This window comes from Rhincodon typus, chromosome 3 (assembly GCF_021869965.1).
Source record: "Rhincodon typus isolate 14 chromosome 3, sRhiTyp1.1, whole genome shotgun sequence".
Lineage (NCBI taxonomy): Eukaryota > Metazoa > Chordata > Chondrichthyes > Orectolobiformes > Rhincodontidae > Rhincodon > Rhincodon typus.
The window spans coordinates 66,417,709-66,444,379 of record NC_063334.1 but is presented as its reverse complement, the minus strand read 5'-3'; the positions used below and the strand labels follow the sequence as shown (position 1 = coordinate 66,444,379).

The 26,671-nt window shown below is 39.0% G+C and overlaps 1 protein-coding gene across 2 annotated transcripts in view; it reads right to left on the bottom strand.

Annotated features, from left to right (window-relative positions):
- Window positions 1–1,780: 1,780 nt before the first annotated feature.
- The window catches only part of snx2 (sorting nexin 2), a 55,476-nt gene continuing 30,585 nt past the window's right edge, over window positions 1,781–26,671 (bottom strand). The window contains exons 9-15 of one of the 2 annotated variants that reach the window (XM_020529596.2): window positions 25,390–25,503; window positions 25,062–25,155; window positions 21,399–21,604; window positions 18,620–18,763; window positions 3,238–3,318; window positions 3,073–3,144; window positions 1,781–2,270 (exon numbers count right to left, since the gene is read on the bottom strand). In XM_020529596.2, coding sequence (XP_020385185.2) covers window positions 2,220–2,270; window positions 3,073–3,144; window positions 3,238–3,318; window positions 18,620–18,763; window positions 21,399–21,604; window positions 25,062–25,155; window positions 25,390–25,503 — 762 coding nt within the window. In that variant the 3' untranslated portion in view covers window positions 1,781–2,219. The remainder of the gene's footprint in view (window positions 2,271–3,072; window positions 3,145–3,237; window positions 3,319–18,619; window positions 18,764–21,398; window positions 21,605–25,061; window positions 25,156–25,389; window positions 25,504–26,671) is intronic. The other variant, XM_048620376.1, reaches the window with a different exon arrangement.

Below are 26,671 nucleotides of genomic sequence, written 5' to 3'. Positions count from 1 at the left end.
TGAAACCTGGACAACATTCAGGCTTAGGCTAAGTGGCCAGTAATACTCAAGTGGCAGATGACCACTAAAGTCTAACTACCTCCACTTAAACTTTCAACAGCATTATTAAACTCCCCAAAAACATCCATGGGGTTTACTGAAGTGAAGCCCAACTGAACCAACCACAAGTGCTATAGCCAGTACAGGTGAGAGACCAGGTTTTCTAGTATATAGCACTCCTTCCAGCTCCTCGAAGCTGGTCTACACAACTACACAATTATAGGCATGATAGAATATTCTGCACTGGTTTGTTAAATGCAGCTGGAAACCATTCAGGACCAAATAGGTCTGCTTCAACAATGGACTCCCTCCACTATTAAAACAATAGCAATAACATTGACAAGATGAACATAGCAAGACTCCTCCAAATGAGGAGGAAAGGGCAGCTGATGCCCAGTACCATCTCTTTCAAGGTTGCATCCAGAGGTACAGTTCCAAATTAGGATATCACTTCATTTATTGTTGCTGGCTCAAATACCAAAACTCCCATTGTGGATATAATGTACAGAAACAAAGAAAGACAGGAGCAGGAGGCCACCATTTGTCCCTTCGAGCCTGCCCCATCATTCTTCATGACCATGGCTGATGGTCTAACTCAATGGCCTAATCTTGCTTTCTCCCCATTATCTAGTCTCCTGGATCAAAGGTTTAGTAAATAAAAACCAAAAGAACTGTGAATGCTGTAAGTCAGGAACAAAAACAAAGCTGCTGGAAAAGCTCAGGAGGTCTGGCAGTATCTGAAGGAGAAAAGAGTTAACTTCTCGGGTCCGGTGACCCTTCCTCAGAACGGAGGAAGGGTCAACCAGACCCGAAACATTAACTGTTTTCTCCTTCAGACTAGATATAGTACTTGGTGTGAATGGGATCAAAGTTTTGGCATCAGCTACTTCCTGTAGTAATGAATTCCACAGGCTCACCACTTTGGGCGAAGAAATCTCTCATCTGTCCTAAATCACCTACCCTGAATTTTCATACTGTGACCCCTGGTTCTGGACACACCTGCCATCGGTAACTTCCTCCTTGCATCTACCCTGTCCAGTCCTGTTAGACTTGAGTCTCAGATTTCCCCCACCTCGTGTCTGTTGGTCCACATACATCAGAACCACCATCCCAGGAATCAGCCTGGTAAACCTTCACTGCACTCCTGAGGGCAAGAGCAACCTTCCTCAAAGAGGCTGAAACTGCACACGATGTTCTAAGTGTAGTCTCACCAAGGCCCTGTACAACTGCAACACATTGCAAGAGGTTTCCAGTATGGAAGCAGCAATGAAGCCAACATACCATTTGCTTTCCTTACCATCTGCTGCACTTGCATGCTTACCTTCAGCGACTGGTGGTGAAGGATGCCCAGGTCCCACTACCCACTGCCTGCTCCCAATTTACAGCCATTCAGGTAGTAATCTGCCTTCTTGTTTTTGCTTCTAAAGTGAATAGCCTCACATTTATTCAAATTATAATGCATCTGCCATGGATTTGCCCACTCACCCAACGTGTCAAGATCAAGCTGAAGGATCTCTGCATCCTCGTCAGCGTTCACCCTCCCACCCAACTTGATATCATCTGCAAACTTAAAAGACCCTCATCCAGATCATTAATTGTGAATAGCTGGACATGGTCTGCAATGGTTGAAGAGAATGTCTCAATCACCTTCATGGGCAATTAGGGAAAGGGCAACATCCCATGACTGAATAAGTGCTGTGTTAAGGTCTTATGTATTAAAACACACTAGTATTCTACTGCATTAAGTATATTCCTTTATTGTAGTAACAAAGATCACAAAATTCATGATTTCTATACAGGAATGCTGATTTATGCTTTCACAATTTACAATTAGTTATGAAAATTCAGTAATAGATCTTCAGGAATGAAACACATGTCATTCAAGCAAAGTCAGAGTTCCAGCACTGGCAATGTATTTCTCTGCAAATTCTGTAAGATGCACAGTAGTGTTTAATTCAGCAACTACCGCAGAATACCATTCCACAGTTCAGTTCATTATGACTGAATCAGGCCATGCAGCTGGTTAACAATAACAGAATTAAAGAATCTATTAAACCACTTCTGTAATGCAGTATTACAACTTTAAAATAGTGGTTATTGAATTGGAATTCTGTAGTCAGTGCTTAGTATGGAACCAGTTGTAAACAAGAGACAGGCCACATTTCTTCATAATCAGGTGCTCATGCGATAGCTTTTGCTTCAGGCAGAAAAGCCTCCCAGTATTTTATTAACTGAAAATAAATTCCAAAAGAAAAAAAGTTACTCACACAATAAACTTAATTGGAATGAGACATTTAAAGGATTTTTAAAAACACACAAACAGCTAAAGTCATGCTGTTACTAGTTTAAAAAGTTAAAAATGAGAGAAAACTGGAGTTGAAAACTTGAGACCATCAATTCACATGCCCAAAATTTAAACAGCCCTGAGATAAAGGTGGTAAAGATTGATAGCACATTCTGAAAGATGTACTATATTCTGTTCAGATTTGGCTTTCTGGCCAATTAAATAAACTTGCATCTCATGATGTCCAGACATCCAGAACAGTAAAGTAAGTTTTCATTAGCAAGAGAAAACAGGAGATTGCATGAAACACTGGGAAAATAAATATACTGGTCTACTAGGATTCCATTCTTACTGTCAGGGGAGGTTGGGTCACAAATATGCTTGATAATGCTCAGGTTTTCAAGTTGAGCACAGAATGAATCAAGAAAAGTAGCTTTATAAAATTAACAGTTCAAAAGTATTACCTGACAAATTTTATGGTAATGTATGTACATTGTCAATTGTACTGACTGCCCCATGAGTACAGCATGCCACCCAAAAACTTGATATTTTCACTAAGTCTTGGAGTTTGACAATCTAGGATGACTTCATAATCAGAGTGCTTTCTAGCTTTAGACAGACAAGCTCAAAGTGCATTGACGCTCGTGTTAGTTTTAACTAATATTTGCAAAATGGTCAATTGACTTTTCCACAATTGCAACAGGTGATTGATCAGCCTCAAATTACAAAAAGGTTTTTAAAAAAGTTACCTGTTGCTGAGTTTGCACTAAAGATTCAAGGTACTTAATTATAACAGTTTTGAAATCCTTTACTCTCTCTTTCTGAAAAAGAAAGACCAAACAAAAATCAAACAAATGGCCTAAAAAGATATTTTAGGTAGTTGTAAGTTTAATATGCTGGACCATTCCATATACCTCAAATCTACCAACTTCCTTGCGAATGGTTTTTGAGATCTGTTCAAAGTCCCTCTCTCCTTGTTGCACTCTTGCCTCCCACTGAAGAATGAAAGAAAGACAGTTCGATAAGTCAGTTACAAACATTTAGAATGCTTCAATACTTATAGCAAAGTCTTGGGCAAAATATAGCAACATTCTGAGCACAGACCTTTATTGCTAAGCAGCTAATTGAACAAAAAAAACTTGAATTTATACAATTAACAAGTATAAAAGTTACACAGGAAGTCAAATTCTTAAAGTAGACTGATGTTACAAATTTGTGCAAACAGAACAAACCAGATTGATTTTGCAGTTATTGAAATGGAGTTAAACAAAAAAAATTGATAGCTCTCCTGCAGTACAATGTACTATTACTTTGGAAGTTGAGAAAGGCTGAAAGTTCAACAGAAAACAAATTAATTCCACCATATGAAATCTAGTTGCAAAGTTAGTTTATACTCAAGTTATTAGGAGGAACATTAGATTTAAAGGAATTTCAGAAATATTCCATCTAAGAAAATTAAAGAAATGGAGAAGACAAAATTCAAGGGGTAATAGGATCAGGTGCTGGCTCCAATATTAACCGGTCTACTCAATACACTGGATTATCCAAGTGACTGTATCAGTGCTTCTTGTACAGCAGTTAGCTTTGTTTTCCATAGAATCTACACCTCTTCAATGCAATGCCATTCCCACTTATTTGTTTCAACTGAGGGGTGCAGAGTGGTGGCACAATAGTTAGAGCTGCTGCCTCAGCACCAGGGACCGAGATTCAATTCCACTCTTGGGTGACTGCCTGTGTGGAGTTTGCATGTTCTCCCATGTCAGTCAGTTGGCTCTGGTTTCCTCCCAGCCAACAAAATGCAACCAAAAGCATTTATTCACATGCTCATAGATACACGAGATGGTGCTGCATTGATAATGTTACGATCTATAAAATCTTAAAGCCCAAACTAATATACTGGGAATCATGTGTCCAAATCCCACCACAGCAACTGGAGGAATTTAAATTGATCAATAACCTTGGAACTGAATGCTGGCCTCAGTAAATTAAGACAATGAGAGTTTAATGCTTTAATGACCCATCTGGTTCACTCAAGGACATTAGTGAAATTAATCTGCTGTCCATCAATCCACACCATCTGATATCAGGGAGACAGGTGACAGGAGTGGATACTGCAAAAAGGCTCTGGCTCTGATACAATTTCAAAGTAACACTTCTGAAGGCTTGTACTCCAGAGCCCCAGTCAATCTGCTCTAGTACACTTTCAACGGAGATAACTGCCCAATTTGTTGCGGTCCACATTAAGCAGACATCCAGACAAGCCAATTAATGCACTGGTCTACCTCAATGAGCGGAGTGACAAGATATCAGACTGTGCTGCTTGACAGCATATATTCAGGATTAGTAAGTGAACTAAAGTTAGCTTTAGGTTCTGCCAAACTTTACTCATTCCCTGCCCTCATTACAGCCATGGTCTAATTGTGAACAAAGCCAACTTCCAGCAGGGAGGGTGACTACACTTGCTACAAAGGCAGCATTTGACAAAGGTGTAACATCAAGGAACCTGATCAAAACAAGAACACAACTACTGATTGACTCCAATCAGCTCAGCCAGAGATGTTCCTCAGAATAGTGTCACAAGGCTGATCATTTTAGCTGCTTCAATTACCTTCCCTCAAATCTTAGTCAGAAGTAGAGATGCTTACTAAAGATTACAATGTTCAGCACCATTTGCCACTCAAATAAAAGCCACTTAGAGTACAAATACAGCAATACCTGTACAATTTTAGGGCATGGGCTGACAAGTATGAAGGGCAAAAAACCTGCTTCACTGGCACCTATCCAATACATCAAACCCTTCAAATACACTGTGCTATCATTGTGTACTATCTGCAAGAAGCACTGCAACCCACCAAGGCTCCTTCACTGGCACCTTTTCACTTAATCTCTACCATGTGTCTGCCCATATTCTTCCACATGGGAACATCTAGGTGGTTTTCTTGAACCACACCATCTTAACTTAGAACTACATCATTGTTTCTTTACTCCCTGGGTCCTGGATATACCTCCCTAGAAGCTGTTGCTTCATCTCCTGAAATATAGTGGTTCAAGACAACACCTCACCATCCTGAAAAGGTGCTTAGGGATGGGCAATAAATGCTGGCTCAACCTGTAACAGCATCTTGCAAAAAATAAGATAAATTACTGATGTGTACTTCCACACCCACAGCAACATTGTTGGCAGGGAGCAGGCTGGAGCAAAAGAAAAAAAACAGGCAGAAGAAAGAGTTAGCATTAAATCAGGGAACCAAAAGGGATACATGAGGGATCTGAGGGCCCATGGTTAGCAAGACCAGAAGATCAGATGGGATACATGCAAACAAGATAGAAAATAATGCAAAGATATAGTAAATCTCCCGATCCACCTGGCAGCAGCGGGCACTAGGTGACTAGAGAATTGAAAGTGAAAATTTCATTTAAAAAAGGGTTAAATCCACTACAGGTTAGTGGTCAGAAGGCTTTCAAATGTTATTGAAGACAAAAAAGCATTGAGGAAAAACAGATTGAAGGAAGTCAGTATGTTTGTTAAAATCTGTCTTTTGAGGCACAGTTGACTGATACTCAAATTTCCAAACAGGGTGTTTAATGCAGTGCCACAAAATAAGCTTGCTGAAGTTGAAGTCTATGATTAAAGATGTCAGCAAAAATAGTTAGCAAGGATGCTAAATCAACTATAGGATAGTAACTAAACAAAAATACTATTGCAGATCTGCAATATCAGAAACAAACATTGCTGGAAAAGCTCAGCAAGTCCGGCAGCACAAAAGAAATCAGTTAATGTTTCAGGTCCAGTGACTGTTCCTCAGAACTGTAGGATAGTAAGTGTTCTATTCCAAGAGTTACCATAGTCTTTGCAGACTATTAGGGATAGTCATTAGATAGAGATGACTGGTGGCAATTTAACCGGAGGGCCACATATCTCAGGGGAGGGGAGAGATTGGTAAAGAGAAGTCCTTCATGGTAACTGCAGCCAGCAATGGAAATTGAAACCATGCATTGGCATCCTACTGCTTTGCAAGCCAACTGAACTAAACTGACCCCCACTCCTAGAGTGCTGGGAAGTAGTGTTTCTCCGGGTGGTCTGTACAGGCATTGGTTTTCATGATGATTAAGTGACTGACAGAGTAAACAGCATAACAGATTTTAAAAAAGTGTTGTGAACAAGGGAAAGGAGGGACAAACTAATGCACAAAAAGCTGGTGGAACTGACATTGAAATTTATTGCACACTTCAGCCTAAGTGATACATTTTAGCCAGATGAATTAAGTAGCAATGCAAATTAGAGGATGCATGAACAAATGGACTTTAAAAAGGTTATGTAGAATGCTGGCTGACAAAGAGGATGGAGGCAAACTCACTTTTCCCTTTTACATAGGGAAAGCATTTGCATACTATCGGCACAACCTAGCTGGATTACTTTTGGAGAGCCACATGGACTTAGATTCAAAATAATTTTGGCTTATAAAATTAGTAAAGCATTTCAGTGCACCCATTGCTGGTATCATGGAAAAGCATCAGATCTACAACTAGATTAAAACAAAAGTCATTCACTTCTTCCAATACCATCTAGACATGTTAGACCATGCCATTCTATCCAATGAAGCTCCACCAGCCTGAAGCAGACATGAAAAAGTGGATTTAAATTCTAGACACCCATCAAGAGGTTTGCAGCCCTGCATCTATGATGAAAAGCAGAGTAGGCCATGTGACCCAAGTTAGCTACACTATTCAATATGATTATGGCTGATGGCATTCAACACAATTCAATGTTCACATCTAAATCACAACAAATACTACAATCCACAAACGTACCTTTCAATATAGTTTAACATCCAACTACAGGCAGGCAGCCAGCCACTTAGTCCACCCATCAACCTACGAACCAAATTGCAGATGCTTCTAAAGGATATTATGCTTTGTTAGAAAAAGGTACCATAAAAATACCTGTTAAATATATAGTCAAAAGCGTAGGAGCTTGGAAGTGTCAAATTTTGCCTTTAATTCCACCTTGGCTAAGCTTGCCCAATTGAAGATTTAAAAAACAACTTAATTCAGTGAAGGCTCAAAGCAAGTTTTAAATCACTGGAAGCTTCTTTGAAGATCAACGATCAAAAGTAATTCTGTTATGTTCAGGACTCCACAAGTAAAGTTTAAGTGGTTTCAAGAGTGTGATTCCATTATGCTAACTCTTAATTTATTGCAACTGTTGCTGATCCAATTAAACCAAAGCACCAAAATTGTGCTTAAAGCAGGACATTTTACAATTAGGAATACAAAAAAATTTGCCACATCCTTCCTTTACTTCCCATTTTTCTTAACACCCAGACTACTACTTCTACATCTGGTTGCATGATGTGATGCAAAGGCTCAATTTTGACATGTAGCTTCAACTTTCTCCCTCATTTAGAAAGTTGTACTGAAATCATTAGACAGAAACAAAGTAAAAAAAGGAGAAAGATATCAAGAGGGGGGAAAAAAGAGAAAGGAGGTACAAGATTCAGCAATTAAATTTTAAGTCAGTGAAAATGTCAAGAGCATTTTTTGAGTTGATGCAAAAGTACATGGAAACTGAAAGAGAAGTGGTTGAACTAGAATGCAGACAGTTAATACCAGTTATTAACTCAAATTTCTTCACTCTTTCCTCATGTTACTTCAGACCAGTGAGATTTAGAAACTAGATAGGTATGCAGGAACTAAACCAATTTGGCCTTGTTATTATCAAGTGTTCTGTAACAGACCATTCTGTTCAACCAGTCCATGTCAACCACCTGCTTGCGCTTCGCCCATATCCCTCTAACTGTTTATTATCCAAAATGCCTTGTGGGCATAATAATTGTACCCATATCCACTACTTCCTCTGGACATTCGTTCCATCCTGTCAAACTCTTGGCCTATGCACTTAGAGCACCTGAAGATTAGGCTCCTAAAATGATTTGAATTCAACTGCAGAATATTTGCTTACTACAATCCTATACATGACATCTTGCTCATTTATAGTATGTAGTACCCATACCCAAGTCTAATTGAGGCACACAGCCTATTTATAGGAAGAAACTACAATTTTAAACAGGTGCTCAAATTGAGTGTTTTTAAACATTTTAAGCGATAACCAAATTCAACCCAATGGGATCTTGTTCTCTGCAGAAGATTTGTACTATTCCAAAACATCCTGCACCTCAAGAGAATTGCATTCTAGAACTTACACCTGAAGCAGCTAATCTTCAAGGTTTGCTAAGATGAAAATGGGAAAACATCCAACTGTCCTAGTTGATCTTGAGACAGCAAAAACAAAATACTGCTCACAATAAGATCTCGGTTTCTGGTCATACGTTTTCATTTCTAGTTTCTACTAGGTGTGCATCCAAGTTTTGAAAATGGTCTGATTGAGAAAATACATTGACATGTCCAAATACACTGTGCCCATAAAGTACACAATTACATACAGAAGTTGGGCAAATTATAAATATGGTTAAACTATTTAAAGTTATACAGAAAGTGACTCTGCACAACAGTACCAAACATTATATTCAGTCATACTTAGACTACAACTGCATTAGGTGATGCAATTATTTGCTAACTAATGCTTAAATTCAGAGCAGCTGCAAGGAGGGGCATACATTAGTCAGGCAAAAATCTACAAAACTGAATCCCAAGAAGAAGAACTCAAAAAACCTCTTGTGGAGACATTGCACAACTACAAGAGTGGAAAATTAAGCTAGTTAGTTAAGAATATTCAATAAAATTTTAAGTACCCTACCAACTATAAGATTTCTAGCATGAAGTTGCTCTACTGTGTTAAAAAGACAAGTTCAAGAGATTGCAACAGCTTTCTTCCCAAAGTAAAAACTGGAAGTGAGCTGTTAGAATGTGTTCACACATCCACAGCTCCTGATCACAACAGGGCTGCAGAGGTTAATCCTCAATTCCACAAATTCACAGATTAGAGATTAGAAAACATGGTTTTAAGCATCATATACTCTACACCTCCATTTCCTTTCAGCTTGAACAGATTCCCACTCAGTTCTAGAAAGCAAGCTGGTGGACATTAGAAAATCCTTTTCATAAATCCAAATTTGAAACAGTTATTGACATCTCCACCCATCCTACAGTATTTTCCATTACTGCATCAGGAACTGAAATCAAGCACTGCAAGGTCTAGGTAAGACTTTCCTTTTAATGGATAGCTTTGCTGAGAATTTTCATAACTTGAAACTTCAGGAAGTGGTTAGTATCCTTAAATGCTGTTGAGAATGCATCATGGGCAAGAAAATTAGGCCTTTCAGGGTTAAATATGTTAATGTCATACCTACATATTACAAATGCTACCTGCTAAGAGAGACAAATACCAACAGCCAATTCAAAACAGATCTGGCAGCATCTGTTGATAAAAAAGTGTGACCTTTCCTCAGAACTGATGGTACGTAGTAAGATGTTGGTTCATATCACTGAATCAGAGAATCCTCAGTATGGAAACAGGCCCTTTGGCCAACAAGTCCACACTTACCCTCTGAGCATCCCATCCAGACCCACCCCCCATAACCCATTTAATCTACACCTCTGAACACTACAGGCAATTTGCATGTCCAATCCACCTAGCCTGCACATCTTTGGACTGTGGGAAGAAACCCACACAGACACAGGGAAAATGTGCAAACTCCAGTCACCCTAGGGTGGAATTGAACCTGGATCCCTGGTGCTGAGACAGCTGTGCTAGCCACCGAGAGGCCTCATGAGGAAGAGGAAGATTGGGGGTGGGAGAGTAAGGAGTAAACAATAAGTGGGGATAGAACCCAAAAATGGTTAAAAAAGGAGTGAAAATAAAAGCAAAGCAAACAGGCTAGGAGGGTGAAAAGCTATTAAATAGGGACTCATGGCAAAAAAACAATACCTATTGTGTAACAGCAGACTGATAACATGGCCTGATATGTGGGGCTTGGATAAGGACATGGGAGAGCTCAAGCCCCAACGTTGGGGGAGGGGGAAGAGGAGAAGAGAGAAATGCAAAAGACAGTTAGAGGGAAGATTCTAAAGGCTGTTATTTACAAAAAAAGGTAAGAAGTTAATGACATCTCTCATGGGCAAGATACAATCTTGGGAGCAAGGATCCAGTTGTCATGGCCCATGCGCAGTACTATTCATATAGTTAGCATATATATATAAAAAGGCTCTGCTGATGGATCAAGAACAGAGGCAAAATAAAAAGATGGGCAACATTACAAATGTTAGATTACATCAGGGATTGTTTCTTAAGAACAGTACATCACAGAACCTACCCAGGAACAGGATTAAAGGAGATCTTGTTGTTAAACACAAGATGGCATAGCAATCACAAAAAAGAATTTCAAATTCAGGTTGAGGGACAGAAACTATTCAGTATCAGCTTAAATAAGAACAAATCTCTGGGAGGCAAGGTGGTAAATTAGGAAGCTAGATTAAGAAAGGAGTCAGCTGGATGAGCAGTTAAAAGACATTTAAGCAGATACTACATAATGTTAAGCAAAAATTTATTCTGGTCAAAAAAAAGAGACAGGACTCTGGAGAAATTAACAGCTTGTTGTTACCAAATGCCATCAAGCAGAGCATTTAATCAAGACTAAGGCAGGCTAAGCAGGAAAATTTAGTGGCTAGCCAACAGCTCTTGTGGCATAGTGGTAGTATTGCCTCAGAAGGTAGGGAAAGGCCTTTTTCAAGCTATTACCTGTTCCAGAGGTGTGTAATAACATTTATGAACAGGTTGAATTTGAAGAAAAGAAATCTATTACAAAAACAAAGTTGCTGGAAAAGATCAGCAGGTCTGGCAGCAGTGGAAAAAAAAGCAGGGTTAATGTTTCAGGACCAGTGACCCTTCCTCAGTTCTGTTTTTTCCTTCACTGATGCGGTCAGACCTGCTGAGCTTTTCCAGTAAACTTTGTTTTTGTACTTGATTCAAGGCATCTGCAGTTCTTTTGTTTTTAAAGAAACCTAGTGGCCGGCCAATTTTTTTCTTCTTTTTAAAAAAGAAATTACCAAAAAGGAACAAACAGATGACTGAACATCTAATAAAATTCAGAAATAGGCCTTGTAAGTTGGCAAATGGAAAAAACAAGAGCTTCTACCGATCTATTAAGAGTAGCTAAAGTGAGCATGCGACCCATGGTGGATGCTACTGGGGAATAGGAAAATTGCTGATAATTTAGACTAATTGATCTTCACAGCAAATAACACTAAAACATCAAGAAAAAAAAAGATATTGGAGGAAAGATCTTAGAAGTTTTGTCTTTAGTAATAAGCTAATGGACTAAGGCAGAAAGTCACCAAGATTTGATGGCCTGCCTCCAAGGGATTTAAAAGGAAGCTGCTGCAGAGGGAGTAGAGGCATTAGTTGAAATATTCTTGAACTTTGATTCTGAGAGGGTTCCAGTGTATTGGAAAACTACTGGTATGACATTCCTTTTCAAGGAGGCAGGAGAAAAAGCCGGAAAACAGGCCATTTCATTCAACATCCATTGAGGGAAAATGCTATAGTCCAATAAAGGAAGAAACAGCAATATATCTATTAAAGCTCAAGAGTCAGCTTGGTTTTCCGACAGGAGCATCAATCACATTGGAAAAATTTGTTAGAGTTCGAGGATATAACAAGCAGTGTTGATAAAAAGGGGAAACTAGTTGTAGTGTATATGTGCATCACCAGAGACATTTGATAACATGGAAAAGGTTACTGCACAAGATAAAGAACTCATGGTACTAGGGATAATGTGTTAACATGCATGGATAATGTGCAGAAGCAAGTCAGAATTAATGGATTACCACTGTACAGATATCAGTGCAATCCCATTTATTTAAGTGTATACTGGCAGTGGAGGCTGTTCAAAATGAAATTCCCTGGGATGAAGGAGTTGACTCAAGCATGGCTAAGCCTGTTATTCATTAGAGTTTGGAAGGATGAGGGGTAATCTTATTGAAATGTACAAGATTGAAGGGATTTAACAGGGTCAACGTTAAGATGTCTCCACTAGAAAGTAATCTTGAACTTGGGGATATTGTATGAGGGGTCAGAGATGCAAAGAATTTCTTCTCCCAGGTGGTATCAAATGCCTGGAATTCTCTAATCCAGGAGGTTAGGTGACAGACAGATTGTTGAAATATCGCAGTTGACAACTGAGCAGGCATGAAAAAGAAAAAGAGTGGAGCCAGCAGAGCAGCCAACATCTTACTGAACAGCAGTTAGCCTTAAAGGAGCTGCTTGCATACACTTAAATTTTCCCTCTGATTGTAGATTGTACAAGACATTCACTAAACCAGTAACCTCAGATTAAATGGTTCACAAAATAATTCAACAGCTTTAACATTAAGTCCACAGATATTAAATTTCTAATGATTCTTCTCATCTTGAGGATAGGTCATGACCTGTTAATTGACATTAACTGAAACATGACCCATGACTAATTTGTGGGCTTTGTATGGCACTGACTCTTGCATGAAGTTACAAACTATGAACTTAGCTTATACTATGCAACAGTTCTGAAATCTTGATTGGAATATTAGATAATCTAGTTTGAAAGGTCTGAAATTCAACTTAAAAGTTTGTCTGCTACCACTATAATGGTCGCCAGTGTAACAGACTTGGTATTTATGTAGTACTTTTCACAAGTGTCTCAAAGCACTTTGCAGCAACACTTTTGAAATACTTTGTTTTAATTTTGGAAATGCAGAAGCCAATTTCATTAAAGCAAACCACAAGTGGGCTATTTAAGGATAAACACTGGCCAGGCAAACAGGGGGTTAACTTCACTACTTTTTAAATAGTATGGAGTTAGAGTTAATTTCATCCATCCAGGCAGAAACAGACACCTGGTTTAACACCTCACTTGAAAGAAAACATTAGCCTTCATTGCAAAAGGAAAAAGTTCAGAAGTGTGAATATATTAACTGCAGTTATAAAAGGGTCTCAGTAAGGCCACACCTTGGAGTAGTGTGTACGGTGTTCATCCCCTTACCAAATAAGAGGATATACTTGCCATGGAGACAGAGTGCAAAGATTCAGTAGGCTGATACCAGGAAAGGTAGAACTATTTAGGAGAGACTGGCTCACCTGGGCCTGTACTCACTACAGCTTCGAACATTCACAAAAGACAGCTATTTGAAACATAATTTGGAACTGGCTTGGGCAGACTAGATGCAGTATGGTTTTCCCTGGTGGGAAAGTTTGGAAGCAGGGGTCTAGTCAGGATAGGCCATGTAGACCGGAGATGAAGCATTTCTTCACTCAGGGTCGTTCACCTGTTGAATTTGTTCACACAGAAGGTGGTGGTTGGGGAGGCCAGGTCAGAGTATATTTAAGATGTTGATAAAATTTTAGATAAAGGCATCAAGGGGTATAGAGATAGAGAATCAGCCATGATCATATTGAATGGCACAGCAGTGTCAAAGGAGCAAATGGCCAACTGCTAGTTTTAAAATTTCTGACAATGTAGGACTCCTAAACTACTGTATTCAACTTTGATTTTTGTGCTCAAGTGGGACCTCAGCTTGGAATCTTGTAATTCAGTGCATGCTATTCACTGAGGTATGATGTTATGGACTTATTCATACTGACAGCAAGTTATTTTGAGCTCTTAAGAGCTATTTTAGCATTTACTTCAGTACATACTCCATTCTTGCTTAGGGGCTTTGAATCCCCTATTCCAAGAATTTCACTTAACCTTTCCATAACAGAAGTAACACAATGTATTCCTAGAATTTCAGGAAGTTTGGCCTGAGAGAGAGTAGCAGAGCCATACATACAGTAAGGTCCAAAACTTCTCTAGCTTGGACTTCTGTGCCCTGATTGAGTCCAGAACGAGGAAACAAGGACTTGAATGTAACTATCTTCAACCCAGCATTCACACTGAATTAAAGCTAACAGTGTTGGGCAAGATGCTAGAACAGCATAAACGGCTTCAGGAGAGACTAGAAACAAACACTGCAAAACTTCAAAACAAAAACAAGTTACAACAGTAAGGAATTAGTGTAAGACTACAATTAAGAATGTACAAGTTAGTTACTGAGTAACTAACTTTCATCAAATTATCTAAGAGTGAAATTGCAGAGTCCATTTCTACTGAAATGGTTTTCAGAGGCATGGCAATTACTTGAACTGGTCTTCAAAAGCTTCCTACCTCCTCAATTTCCTTGTGAAGCAAGAAAAAAAACAAAATTACAAGTTACAAAAGAAAAAAGTTATTTTGCACCTTTAACTCAAAGCCACTGAAAAAAGGTTGCTCAATTCTATTATATACCTTCCTGAAAGCTCAGTTCTTACCTTGATGTTATACAACTGAGAGCAAGTAGTTTTTTTTCTTAAGTGCATGATTAATGCTGGTCACAAAGCAATAAAATAAAACTTGGCATTCAAGTTCTCATACCTGTTTTTAAACAATATTCAATACAACAGATTTATTGTTGCTTCCTAAGCACCTTGTCCTAGATTTAAAAGCTCTTACCTAGATTTAAAGGTACAAGGCAATGCTCATAGCCAAAAGCATTTACTAGAAAGGATGTGTTATGCACTTCATTACATATCTCCAAAATGATAACTACTGCTTAAGGATTAGCACTCGAGTTATGAGTTAGGACATGCCCATAAAGACCAAGCAATGATACAAGCAGCTAAGAAAAAAAAATGAAGGCAAAATGATCAAGGAAGAGCCAAACAAAAACTGCAAATACTAAAAAGTTAGAAATTCTCTAACTACAAAAGTAACAGGGCTGTTTGATTGATAGTTGAATCTAGATTGAATCAAAATGAAGGTGCAGTGAGAATATCCCTTTGTGCACCTAATAAAAACAAACTTATAGGCTGACCAAGCACATAATCCAGCACTTTGGCTTTTGAATTCTGCTTCTTGTCATTTTAAACCTATTTCAAAACATTAATTCAAGCCTTTGGTCTGGTATCCAATTGTAGGCACATTTTGCCTAGAACATCTTAGGCTTTTGAAAAGATGCAAAATCAAATTTACCAAAAAAGTGGTTTCAGGAGAGAAACAACAGTTAGGTTGGAGAAGCTAGAACCATCATGTAAAAAAAAAAGCACAATTTTAGCAGGTTTAAAAGAGGAGTAACTCAGTAAGAAAGGGATTCAAGTGAGAATTTAGTGCAAGAATTAAGGATTTATTTAGAATACAATGCCCAACGGAGTACAGACGTATTTAGTAGCATTCAAATTACATAAGTACTACGAAATTGCAGTGATGAGCACTTGCACACTGCTGTACTATTTTATGATATTAAAAATGGTCAAAAAACTTGAATTTTAAGATGAAAGCAACATATGCCCCAAAAGTCACTATGGTCTCATGTCAACATTTCTTTCCCCTCACTGGTTCAAGATTATAGGCAGCTTTAAAGATATTGATTGTCAAAACTGCAAAACCACAACGATGTCATGCAAAGGCTCTTAACTACAACTGTGCACACAGCCCTGAAGGCATGCCTTAACATCACTTTTACACAAAAAAGTGAATGCTCAAACTGAGCAATATACATTGAAACTAAACAGCATTGACAATTTGCAAGTTTCAATGATTTTTAAATCAGATTCAGTGACAGGAATTTAGACATGTTAAAAACACCTGAAATCCAGTTACACTTTTCCTCTTCTAGCTTCACCATAGAATATTTTATTAAAAAATAGAATTGTTTTGGTTGACCATCTTCCATGAACCAGCAAGTTTATAATTATGCAAGTGTTTCAGAGAAACTAAGCCTCTGCTACCAAAGTACTATAAGCAGATTGATTGATCAGAATTAACCAATTGCACTGAAAGTGAAAACTTCAAAATTTCAGGTGAACACAGGTAGCAAGGATTAAAATGGATTTTAAAAGTGGTTTAAGAGGAATTTAAACAGACAACTGGACAGTTGGCATTACCTTAAGGGTGATATGTAAAATAAACTGGGAAAGTCAAAAAGAAGAATGAGCTAACATTATTATTTAAAGCCACACCATTACTTGCCATGCACACTAGGATACCAAAGGAGTGAGTGGGGATGTGCTGGTTGCCACATGCACAGCTTCTGTAGAATCTAGAACAACCCTGGCTCACTGGTGGTGACAAACGTAATCCCACTATTTAAAAAGAAATATATAGGAGGGAGGTAGAAAGCAGGGAATTAGAGAGAGTGGTTGGCCCAACATTAGCAGGGAAAATGCAGGAGACATGATAACAGGACACTTCAAACATGCTAATATTACAGTCACCAGACGTATGGACAATAAATCATGCTTGCTAAACTTGGAAATCTGAGGATGTGACTAAGGAAACAGATGAGCACACGTCAGTGGTTGTGTGCGTGCATATGGACTTTTGGTAAGCTCTTAAAATCCCATGAGAGATTAGTGTGCAAAACTAAAGCACACAGGATTGGTGGCAATATACTGGCTCAGATGATTGAAGATTGGTTAGCAGAGAGGACACAGGGACCAATTTTTTTTCTGACAAGTGGGGTACTACAGACTCAGCTTGGGCTCCATTTATTCACTATAGGATTTGGAAGATGGAAGTACTAAATTTAATTCCACATTTACTGATGACAAAACTAAGTGGCAATCACAAAATAAAGAATCTTCAAGTGGACTCAGAAGAATGAGCAGGTGGACAAATGCATGGCAGATGCAGAAAACCATGGGTAAACAAGTTGTCCACTTTAAAAACCTGAACAGCATGTTTATTATCCAAGTGAAAATAGATTGGGAACACTGATTTACAAGAGACATTGGAGTGTCCTTGCATGCTCAGTCACTGAGTGCAGGTGTAGCAAGCAGTTCAGATGACAAGTGCTATATTGACCTTCATGGCAAATAGGTTTCAGTACAGGAGCAAGGAAGCTGTGCAAGTCCTGGTGAGATCACATCTGGAGTAATGTGCAGAGTTTTGGCCTTCTTACCCAAGATATACTTGCCATTGGTGGCATGCAGCAGAGAGGGATTTATGGCAGCAAGGGATTGTCCAGGACATTGACTCATGATATCAGGATATGGGAGTAGGCTGTGATGACAAGATTTCTCATCAAGGGTGGTGAGTTTGTGGAAATCCCTACACAGGAGACCACAAATACATTGAGAGAAATAAGGGAGTGCAGGGGGAAAAAATAATGAGTGAAAGTATGGCATGGGGTCAGGTTGGGGGGGGGGGGGGTGGAAAGCAGGGTTGCAGGTGATCAGAAATCAGCTATGATCATCTGGAATGATGGAGCAGGTTCAGTGAGCTGAATGGCCTGCTTATTTTAGCTTTTCAAAACCCATCACATCAGCACAGTATATATAGTGTAAAGCAAATCATTTCAAATGGCAAGTTAATTTTAAAAAGGTGGTGCAAAAAGTACAGAAACACTTCCAACAATCATTTAAACAGCATGATGGGGTCAAGAAACTATTTTTAGTAGCTTAAAATGACAGCCATAAATCAGAAGCCTAAACCAAACAGCTGTATTTCTTACGATACATCTTACAGGAAGTGCGTGCAACACAAGTGCTTGTGGGTTGATTAGGCTGATGAAAGTAGATAATTACTTCAAATACTCAGCATACTGCAATTGACTACAGATTGACTAACTGTACTTGCACATTAATCAAAAGCATTGAAACTAAAACCTAGATACTGCAGTTGAATTTCAACAAGTAGTGCATTGCAGCTTTGTTAAATGCAGACCAAGACAGCATTAAAAACTTTGCACAACAGTATGAAATATTAATGGATACCACCATTATGATAGTTGCAGTTTCTTGCAGAGGCTATGCACTCAGCTAGAATCCTTACCGCACCTTCCAAACCCTTGCCTTCTACCACTTAGGAGGACAAGGACAGCAGATGCAACTACCAACTGCAAGTGGTCTTTCAAGCTGCACACCATCCTGACTTGGAACAACATTACTGTTCCTTCATTGTCACTGGGTCAAAATCCTGACACTCCCCAGCAGTACAGTGCATGTACCTATGCCCAAGGTTTGCAATGGTTCAAGGAGGCAGCTCAACCCCTAACAGCAATAAAGGGATAGGCAATAAATACTAGCCTAGCCAGTGACAACTACATTCCATGAGTGAAGAGAAGAGACATTAGACAATGGTCTACACAGACTGTTTTTCAGGCACAGACATGAGGATGATTGTGTAACATTTTACAGAGTAAAATTACATATTGCAGATTTATGGCTGCATCAAGACAAGCCAAAATAGGCATTAGTTTGCAATGCAAATTGTCTGAAATTTTTCAGAATTTGTTACCAAGATATCTAAAAAGTTTAAAAGAAAGCATTCAGGTAAAGAAAATACTCACTTCTCTAATTTCTTCTTTAGCTTGCTGTATTTTGTCAGGTTTATTTGCATATTGGAGTTTGGCATCAGCTTCCCGTTTCTTTTGCAGAGTGGCTTGAGCATCTTGCCATTTTTGCCAGCATTTCATTCGGTAATCAAACACACCCTGTAGAAGAGAAATCAGATACTTATGAAGCAGATGCGCTTCTGGAGACTTGTTCAATTTGAAGCTATTGGAGTTAGTCACTGCTTTGGTGCGCAGAAGATTTGAGCAAATCCCATCCACAAGTGTTTCCAGCACAGAATGCAATAGAGATAATACCAAAAAAAATTCGTGAATCAGATAGTCCAATGTTATTTCCACTGTGTATAATGAAGAGAATTATGGGATAAAGTCAAAGTAAAGAGATTTTTAAAAGACATTTAACCAACTTGACTGTTCTTAGTTTTATAGACATGCACCAAAATGAATGTCTTCTGGGTACATGTCTGTGGCATTTTTACAAAAGTAAAAAAAGTGTTGCAACAAATACAAAATTAACTAAGGGTTAGAAAGGCGCACAGTAGTAGTGAATGAGGAGAACACTAACCAAGGGGCAAGTAGTTAGAAAGATGAAAGAGGACCTGCAAGTGTTTAAAAAAGATTTTCCATGCTCATGAGACTTTCTTTTCTTATTATGGGACATGGGCATGGCTGGCTGACCACCATTTATTGTGCATCCCTATTTGTCCAAGGGTGGTGAGGTGCCTTCTTAAACTGCTGCAGTCTATGTGTTGCACATAGACCCACAAGTTCCTTAGGGAGGGGATTTCCATGATTTTACACTCAAATGAAGGAATGGCAATACATTTCCAAATCAAGATGGTGATTAGTTTGGAGGGGGAACTTGCAGGTGGTGGTGCTCCCATGTATCTGTTGCCCTCAACCTTTTAGGGAGAAGTACTTATGGGTTTGGAAGGGGCTGTCTAAGGATTTTTATTGAAAATCTGTAGTGCATCTTGTTGTTAGTACACACTGCTGCTACTGAGGTGGTGAGCGAGTGGCCATTTGTGGCTGTGGTGCCAGTCAGGCAGGCTTTGTCCTAGATGGTATAAAGAAGCTGGAGTGCGATTGGAATTGCCCCCATCCAAGCAAGTGAGGGGAGTTTTCTATAACAAACTGACATCTGTAATGTAGACTGTGGACAGGTTTTGGGGAAAGTCTAAATTCTCTAGATTCAGTAGAGTTCCCATCTGTTTGCTATTTACCAGTCCATCTCTATTTGGGGGAGGGGGGGTGCGGAAAGAGAAGAGGAGGAAGAGAGGAGGCAGACAAAAAGCTGCTTCACAGCTGTCATAAGCATGTTAGAAATAAATCGTGCAACAGATTACAGCTGTGCATACAAGAGAATCATGTTGACTCCATTGATCCTATCATTATTAGAAAGTGAACTGAACATAAAAAAATACAGATGTTATGTTTTAGTTATAGAGCATGGAGACATGAGAGATCTGTGCACAATTTTGGTCTACTTAGTAAAAGCAACATGCAAGTACATCGGAGGCAATTCAGAGCTGGTTTACCAGATTGATACCTGGAATGAGCAAGTTGGCTTGGGACAGATTGGAAAGGCTGGGTAAGTTTGTACTGAATTTAGGACAGTGAGCGGGTGGTGTACAAAATCCTGAATGGTTTTGACAGGGAAGTGAAGAGGACATTTCCACTCATGGGTCAGCGCACAACCAAAAAAAGGGTTATCTTTACAGCAGATGAGAAGTTTTTCTTCAAGAATGCAGTCAATCATCCATTTTAAAATGGATGGAGATTTAAATATTTCCTCAGCAAGGGAATTAGGGTTATTGGGATAGATGGGAATGTAGGATTAAAAACCAGAAAGATTGGCCATGATCTTGTTCAATGGTACAGCAAGCATCTGCTCCAATTTCTAATGTTCATATTACCTCAGACAATGAAGTTCAGTTTTGCTAACTGATAGGCCTTGAAATTCCAGTCCTGCAGTTTACTAAGCTAACAGATCAGCAAGTTTTAGGACTGTGGTACCTACAAGGGCTACACCACTGCATGCAATTAATATGGATGGAGCACAGACATCTAGGAGCACACTGCTTCAGTCCTGTAATACAAGTAATAGTATCTTGGTTTCCTGCAATTAAATTTTCTCCTTGCTAACTTTGCTCAAATTAAAGGATATTGGAGGAGGCACATGACTTGCCTAAGGTTTCAAAAAGTCTGTAGTGGCTAGGCTTTTAAAAAACCTAAGGGAATATGATCAGGAGATTAGAGTCACATAATGTCCACTTGTTGCAAAGTAACATTTTCCTAGACTAGTCTACTCCATTCCAACATTTTGCCAGTGCAAGGGTAGTTTTCCACAATCCCAACATGTGAAAACATTAAGTGAATATCCAATTAAAATTTCTTCCACTCCATGCCTATTTCTCAAATTTTAGGTCAGATACACCTAGGTAATTCTCAAATGCATGAGGAATGTCTGAAGAAACAATGTGTTCATACCAAAACAAAAAAGACAAGTCTGTGAAGCCACAGTTAGTTTCATGTTACTTAAAATTCAAAGCATCCATCTGAAGACATTCGCTCCTTTCCTCAATTGATGCCCACATTTCAGTACATTAGGTACTAGTCACTAATTGGATTAATGTGCCCCTAGTTAAAACAGAGATTTTAATCTGATGCATCTTAACACCAGTGTTCTTAGAAAAGAACTTTGGATGGATTTGCAAGATGTTGCAAACTTGACAAAAAATATTCTGCTAGAATTTAGCCAAATCTGAGATTTTACCTTTACAGAGGAGATGAGTCGAACATAATCGCTTAGAAGCTCTGCAAACAGGTAGAAATCAGCACAAGCTTGTTCTTGGTGAAGCTGGTCTATCTTCTCTTCAACTTCGGCTAGCTGTGATAGTGCTCTTGATAGAGCAGTGTGGTCCTCAGAGTTACCCAGCATGGCTGCACTCTTTGCAAAGGCAGCTGTATTGGCCGAAAGCTCTAAACAAGCGAGTCAGTTTGTGTTAATAAACACTTAAACTTCTTTCAAGTGTTACAAATTTAAACAGTGTAGAATTGCTGAACCATTCCTCAAATATTGCAAGTCAGCCATTTTAACTCTGCAGAGTACAATTCTGGTTCACTAATGTTCCTTAGTTATGGAAATCTGCTATCTTAATTGGCCTGGCCTACTTATAATTCCAGGATTTACAGCAACATGGTTGACATTTAAACTACCCTCAAACTACCTTGCAAGCCACCAGTTCAAAGGCAATTAGTCATGAACAATGCCTAGCCAGTGATACCCACACCGGGAACAATTTAAAATAAAGGCAGAAGGGAATTCAAAACCTCTCAGACACCACTTAAAACAAAATAGTTGAGACCAGTCAGACTACAATTGAGCTATCACTTGAGCCAAAATGACAGCTATGGTACAAATTAGCACTTTGCATCCATTGTTCATTTACACCATTACAATAAAAAAGGTCACAAGCAGAAGAGGTTACAGAAAGGCTGGCAGGACAAAGTGGATAGCTTGCCCCAAGCAGAATGAGGTGAGATTTTCCCTGAGCAAAAGGTAGGAATTGAGGCACTGGCAACAATCTTCCTTAGATACAAGAATGCCACAAGAGACCTAGCAGATTGTAGGTGTTACACAGACATTCCCAAAAGAAACAAAAACAAAAAAAGGTCAATGTGTGGCAGAAAGGTTTTAAAAAACCATAATTCAGCAGAAAACGAACAACCAATTTGACAGATGACTAACAAAAACTGAGAGTGAAGATTTGAGGACAAATTGCATTTGACTAAAACAGTTTTTTGACAAGGTAAAAAACAGCAAGATGACCAAAGTGCAATGAATGGAAAAAGCTTGCAAGAGGCATTTGGCAAATTACTGCCTAATGGGCTTAAGGAATTGTAAATCCAATGGGAATTAAAAGACAAAACAGCATGGACACATGGATTAGAGGGACAGAAAACTTATATGGGATATACAGCATAACATTTTGGAATTCTATGTGCTTGAGGAGCTCAGATACAGTAGCATTTGTGGGGAGAGAATAGTCAACATTAATGTTTTGAAGAGTCATCTTGGACAAGACCAATACATCTCTCCACAAATCCTGCCAAATCTTGCTGACATTTCAAAATTCCAATACCCACTATACTTTCTGTACATGGAGTTCAAGCCTTTACATCACCTGCAAGCAACTGAAATTCTCCCTCTTCCCCACACTCCCAAACCAACTATCAGTGCAAGTTATTTGCCTCAAAGACTTAAACCGAAAGAATGGTGGATGCTGTAAATCAGGAACCAAAAATAGAAGCTGCTGGAAAAGCTCAGCAGGTCTGACAGCATCTGTGAAGAAAAATAATAAGTCAGAGTTAATGTTTCGGTCTAGTGACCTTTCCTCAGAACAGTTCAAGGGTCACCAGACCGAAACATTAACTGAGTTTTTTTCCCCTTCAGATGCTGCCAGAGCTTTTCTAGCAACTTCTGTTTTTGTTCCCAATTTACAGCATCCTCAGTTCTTTCAGTTTAAAAACAGTTCAACAATTTTAGGGCCTAAAAGTTTTCCCACATCCTAGCCCCCTGCCCCACACACCAGGCCTTAATCACAGCCTGCCATTACACACTATTGTTAGCCATCAGTCCCCACTAACAGCTAATCACCCTCCTAGCCAGATTGTTATCAACTCCTTTGAGTATCCAACTGCTCTTCTCTCCATTTCTGATGACGTGTCTAGGCCCGAAATGTCAGCCTTTCTGCTCCTATGCTGCTGCTTGGCGTGCTGTGTTCATCCAGCTCTGCACCTTGTTGTCTCGGATTCTCTAGCATCTGCAGTTCCTACTATCTCGGCTCTTCTCTCCTTTTGGGAATCTAGCCTTTATCCTATCCCACTCCACCTCCTATCTCGTGCACTTATACAGACATTTTCCTAGCTACTAGTTCCAAGCAATGGTCACCAGACCTGAAGTGTTAACTGATTTTTTTTTCCTTCACAGATGCTGCCAGACCTGCTGAGCTTTTCCAGCAACTTGTTTTTGTCCCTTAAAAGGCTTACCGGGACACCCCTTAGAGGCATCTACATTATTCCTGTGATTTTGTTATAACAAACTTTGTTGCAGCTTTTCCCAGCAGGGATGTCTAGAGTGGCTTGCCTCAGGTCACTTGTTTGATATATGACTTGGGCCTGGTGCTACAACAGATGATTTAAAAATGGAGACGACAGCTTGGAAGTTAGAGACATGCAAATTGTTGGAATTAGCAGTCACGTCAAATGACTGATGAAAAAAAAACCATTTTGCTCAGGAAAACAACTAGCACAGTTAAATAGGTGCAAGGAGAGAGAAATCTGAGGGTGTTTAAGTGGTGTACAAGTCCTGAAGTAGGACAGGTTAATGAATCAAAGCTGTTAAAGCATCGGTGATAAAGGCAGACATTGGGAAGAAAGAGTTTAAGCCTCTAAGTCAGTATTTCAGCCTCAGTAATAATGTCTAACATTATAATTGACAACCTTTGGATGCTAGAGATCTGATCAAAAACAAAACTCTGGCAGCATCTGTGGGGAGAAAGCAGAGTTCACATCAAGTCCAGTGACTCATTTGAGCCCTGAAGTTCTGACAAAAAGTCATTAGACTCAAAATGTGAATGCTGTTGACAGATGGTGCAGGACCAGTGGCGTTCCAGTTTTGTGCTTAATGCTGGGCATCACTTTTCAATGACATGAAGGTTTTCAATGAGATTTAATACAATGGATCCTGTGATGGGGTTTCATGGTTGTGTAAGCAGCTGGGGTTGCTTTCTTGCAAGAAGGCTTATAGGAGAATTAATGACCATTTAATACAATCAGGGTTTAGATAGAGTAAGCAGAGTAAAATGCTTTAAAACAGCTGAATGGTCATTGTCAGAAGCCACTGATTAGGTAGTTCCTGTTTAAAAAGGATAAACATGTGGGGATTGAGATTGCACAGATGCAGGGAAGGGTGTGGAACTGCAACTAACTGGAGTTGTGCCTTCCCATCCCTCCAAGACAGCCTCAAGATGAACACGTGTTGTAACATGCTAAAAGAAATCTTTCCCCAGGTTTGGCAGAAAAGATGACTGTAAAGATTGTTAGGAAGTCCTGAAACAGTTTTATATTTTCTGGAAGGGCTGCACAAATTACTAGTATGGGCCTTGCAAATCATTAGCAGATTTTAAATTACACTCTTCACAGGAACCTATTTCCTCACCAAAACATACCAAAGCACCAGACTGCTGAATTCAAGATGAAATCAAGCTAAATAGTCACAATAAAAGCACAATCAGGATTGAACATTTCAAATAGAGGCTGCAGCCCAACTTGAAGGCTATTGAATGACTAGGAAGAAAAATATTGCAATCAGATTCTGCATAACAGTCCACTATATCCAGCAATTATCTTTAGAGCTTCAACATAGTTTACAAACCTTTCCTGTGGCAGACTAGGAGATCCACACTAGTGTGTAGTTTCCTTAACTGCTGGTCCAAGTTTTCAAACTGCTGCTGCTTTTCCTCAAACCACTGCCAAATGAGGAATGGAGTTAATTTACAAAGAATAAAATCATTACAAATTACATCAACAGTAAACCACATTTTCTCTTTTCAGGAAAAATTAACTGTGCTCACAGCCTTCACCAGTATGAATTCAAAGAAAATAAGCAAATAGCTTATTTTGTTGTCTTTTCACCCTTAGAAAAGGAACTGAAGCAGCTCATTAATTCAACTCATTAATCAGGTTCAAAAATCAGCTCTTACTGCATCCGATTCATTCATCTTGATTGTCATTTTGTTGACAGCATCGGCGGCCTTATTCACCATCCTCAATATGCCTGCTCCACTTAGGGCCTGGGTGTTAACCGCACGAGGCAGCTAGAATTGAATGACAAATAAGGGTGAGCAATCCTGTTAAATGCCTTGCTTCTGTCTAGTTAAAGTGCAAGGAAAAGGCCACAGCAGTTTCTGCTCTCATACATTTCAATATACTTCAACTCTCTGCAGCTTACTCGGTTGTACAAACTTTATTGACCAATTTCTCAGGTGTCGTAATCTGAAACTATGAAGCAAAGACAGCAGATGGTATCTGCTTGTCAAAAAACCTCATTTAAATCTCAAGCAAAAAAATTGAGTGCCAGGAAAGAGAATTAAGAACATACACAAACTTGGATATCACCAGCAAAACATGAGACCCAAGTCAAGACTGTTTTGCACAGTGTTATCATTTGCAGGGATTGGGTGGGGGGTGGTGGGGAAGATGGTTTTCACTGGCACAGCTTGTCCAGTCTGAAATAAAAATTCATTCATTTCAGGTTTTGGAAATGCAAGCTGAAACAGCCAAGAGGAGGTCAATACATTGACCTAAGAAAAAAATGACAGTGACCTAATCTAACAAAGGATTTCAAATATAATCTAGTAGTATTACACAGGAATTGCAATTGCAATTCCAACATCCAGTCATTAACATCATTGGACCTCCATGCCCTGCAATCTTTTAGGTCTCAGACTAGCAACATTCATTGTTCCATCTCACTCTTGTCCATATAGTTTACCTTTGAACACTTTGTTCTACTCCTACTCAGTGCTCTAAACCAGAAAATACTTCTCTCAGAACTTGGTCATTTAGTGCTTTATGTCTCAGGTTGGTCAGTATGTACTGCCTTCACAAGTTACCAGTTGGCTCAAAGGTCTGAACCAGAAATCCAAAAATTAAGTCCAATCCACAACTTTATAATTTTCAAAGCCAGGGTGATTTAAATAAGATTTATCTGCTGAAAATAAGGTGGTGTTCTCAACTTTGGCTAAAAGCACTGGATGATCAAAAAATTTGGATAAGAAATTTTCCTGAATATCATGAATTTTAAAATTTCTAAAGTGGTCACTCATTCCAAAACAAACTGGTTCCTATTTAAATAGGGTGATTTAAGCATTTTGACTCATTTATTAGATTCTCTGCTACAAATCAATGTTAAGTTGACTTTCTTTCAGACACTAAGCTTGTGAGCATTTCTAGCAATTACAGAAAGTGAAATATTTTAAACAA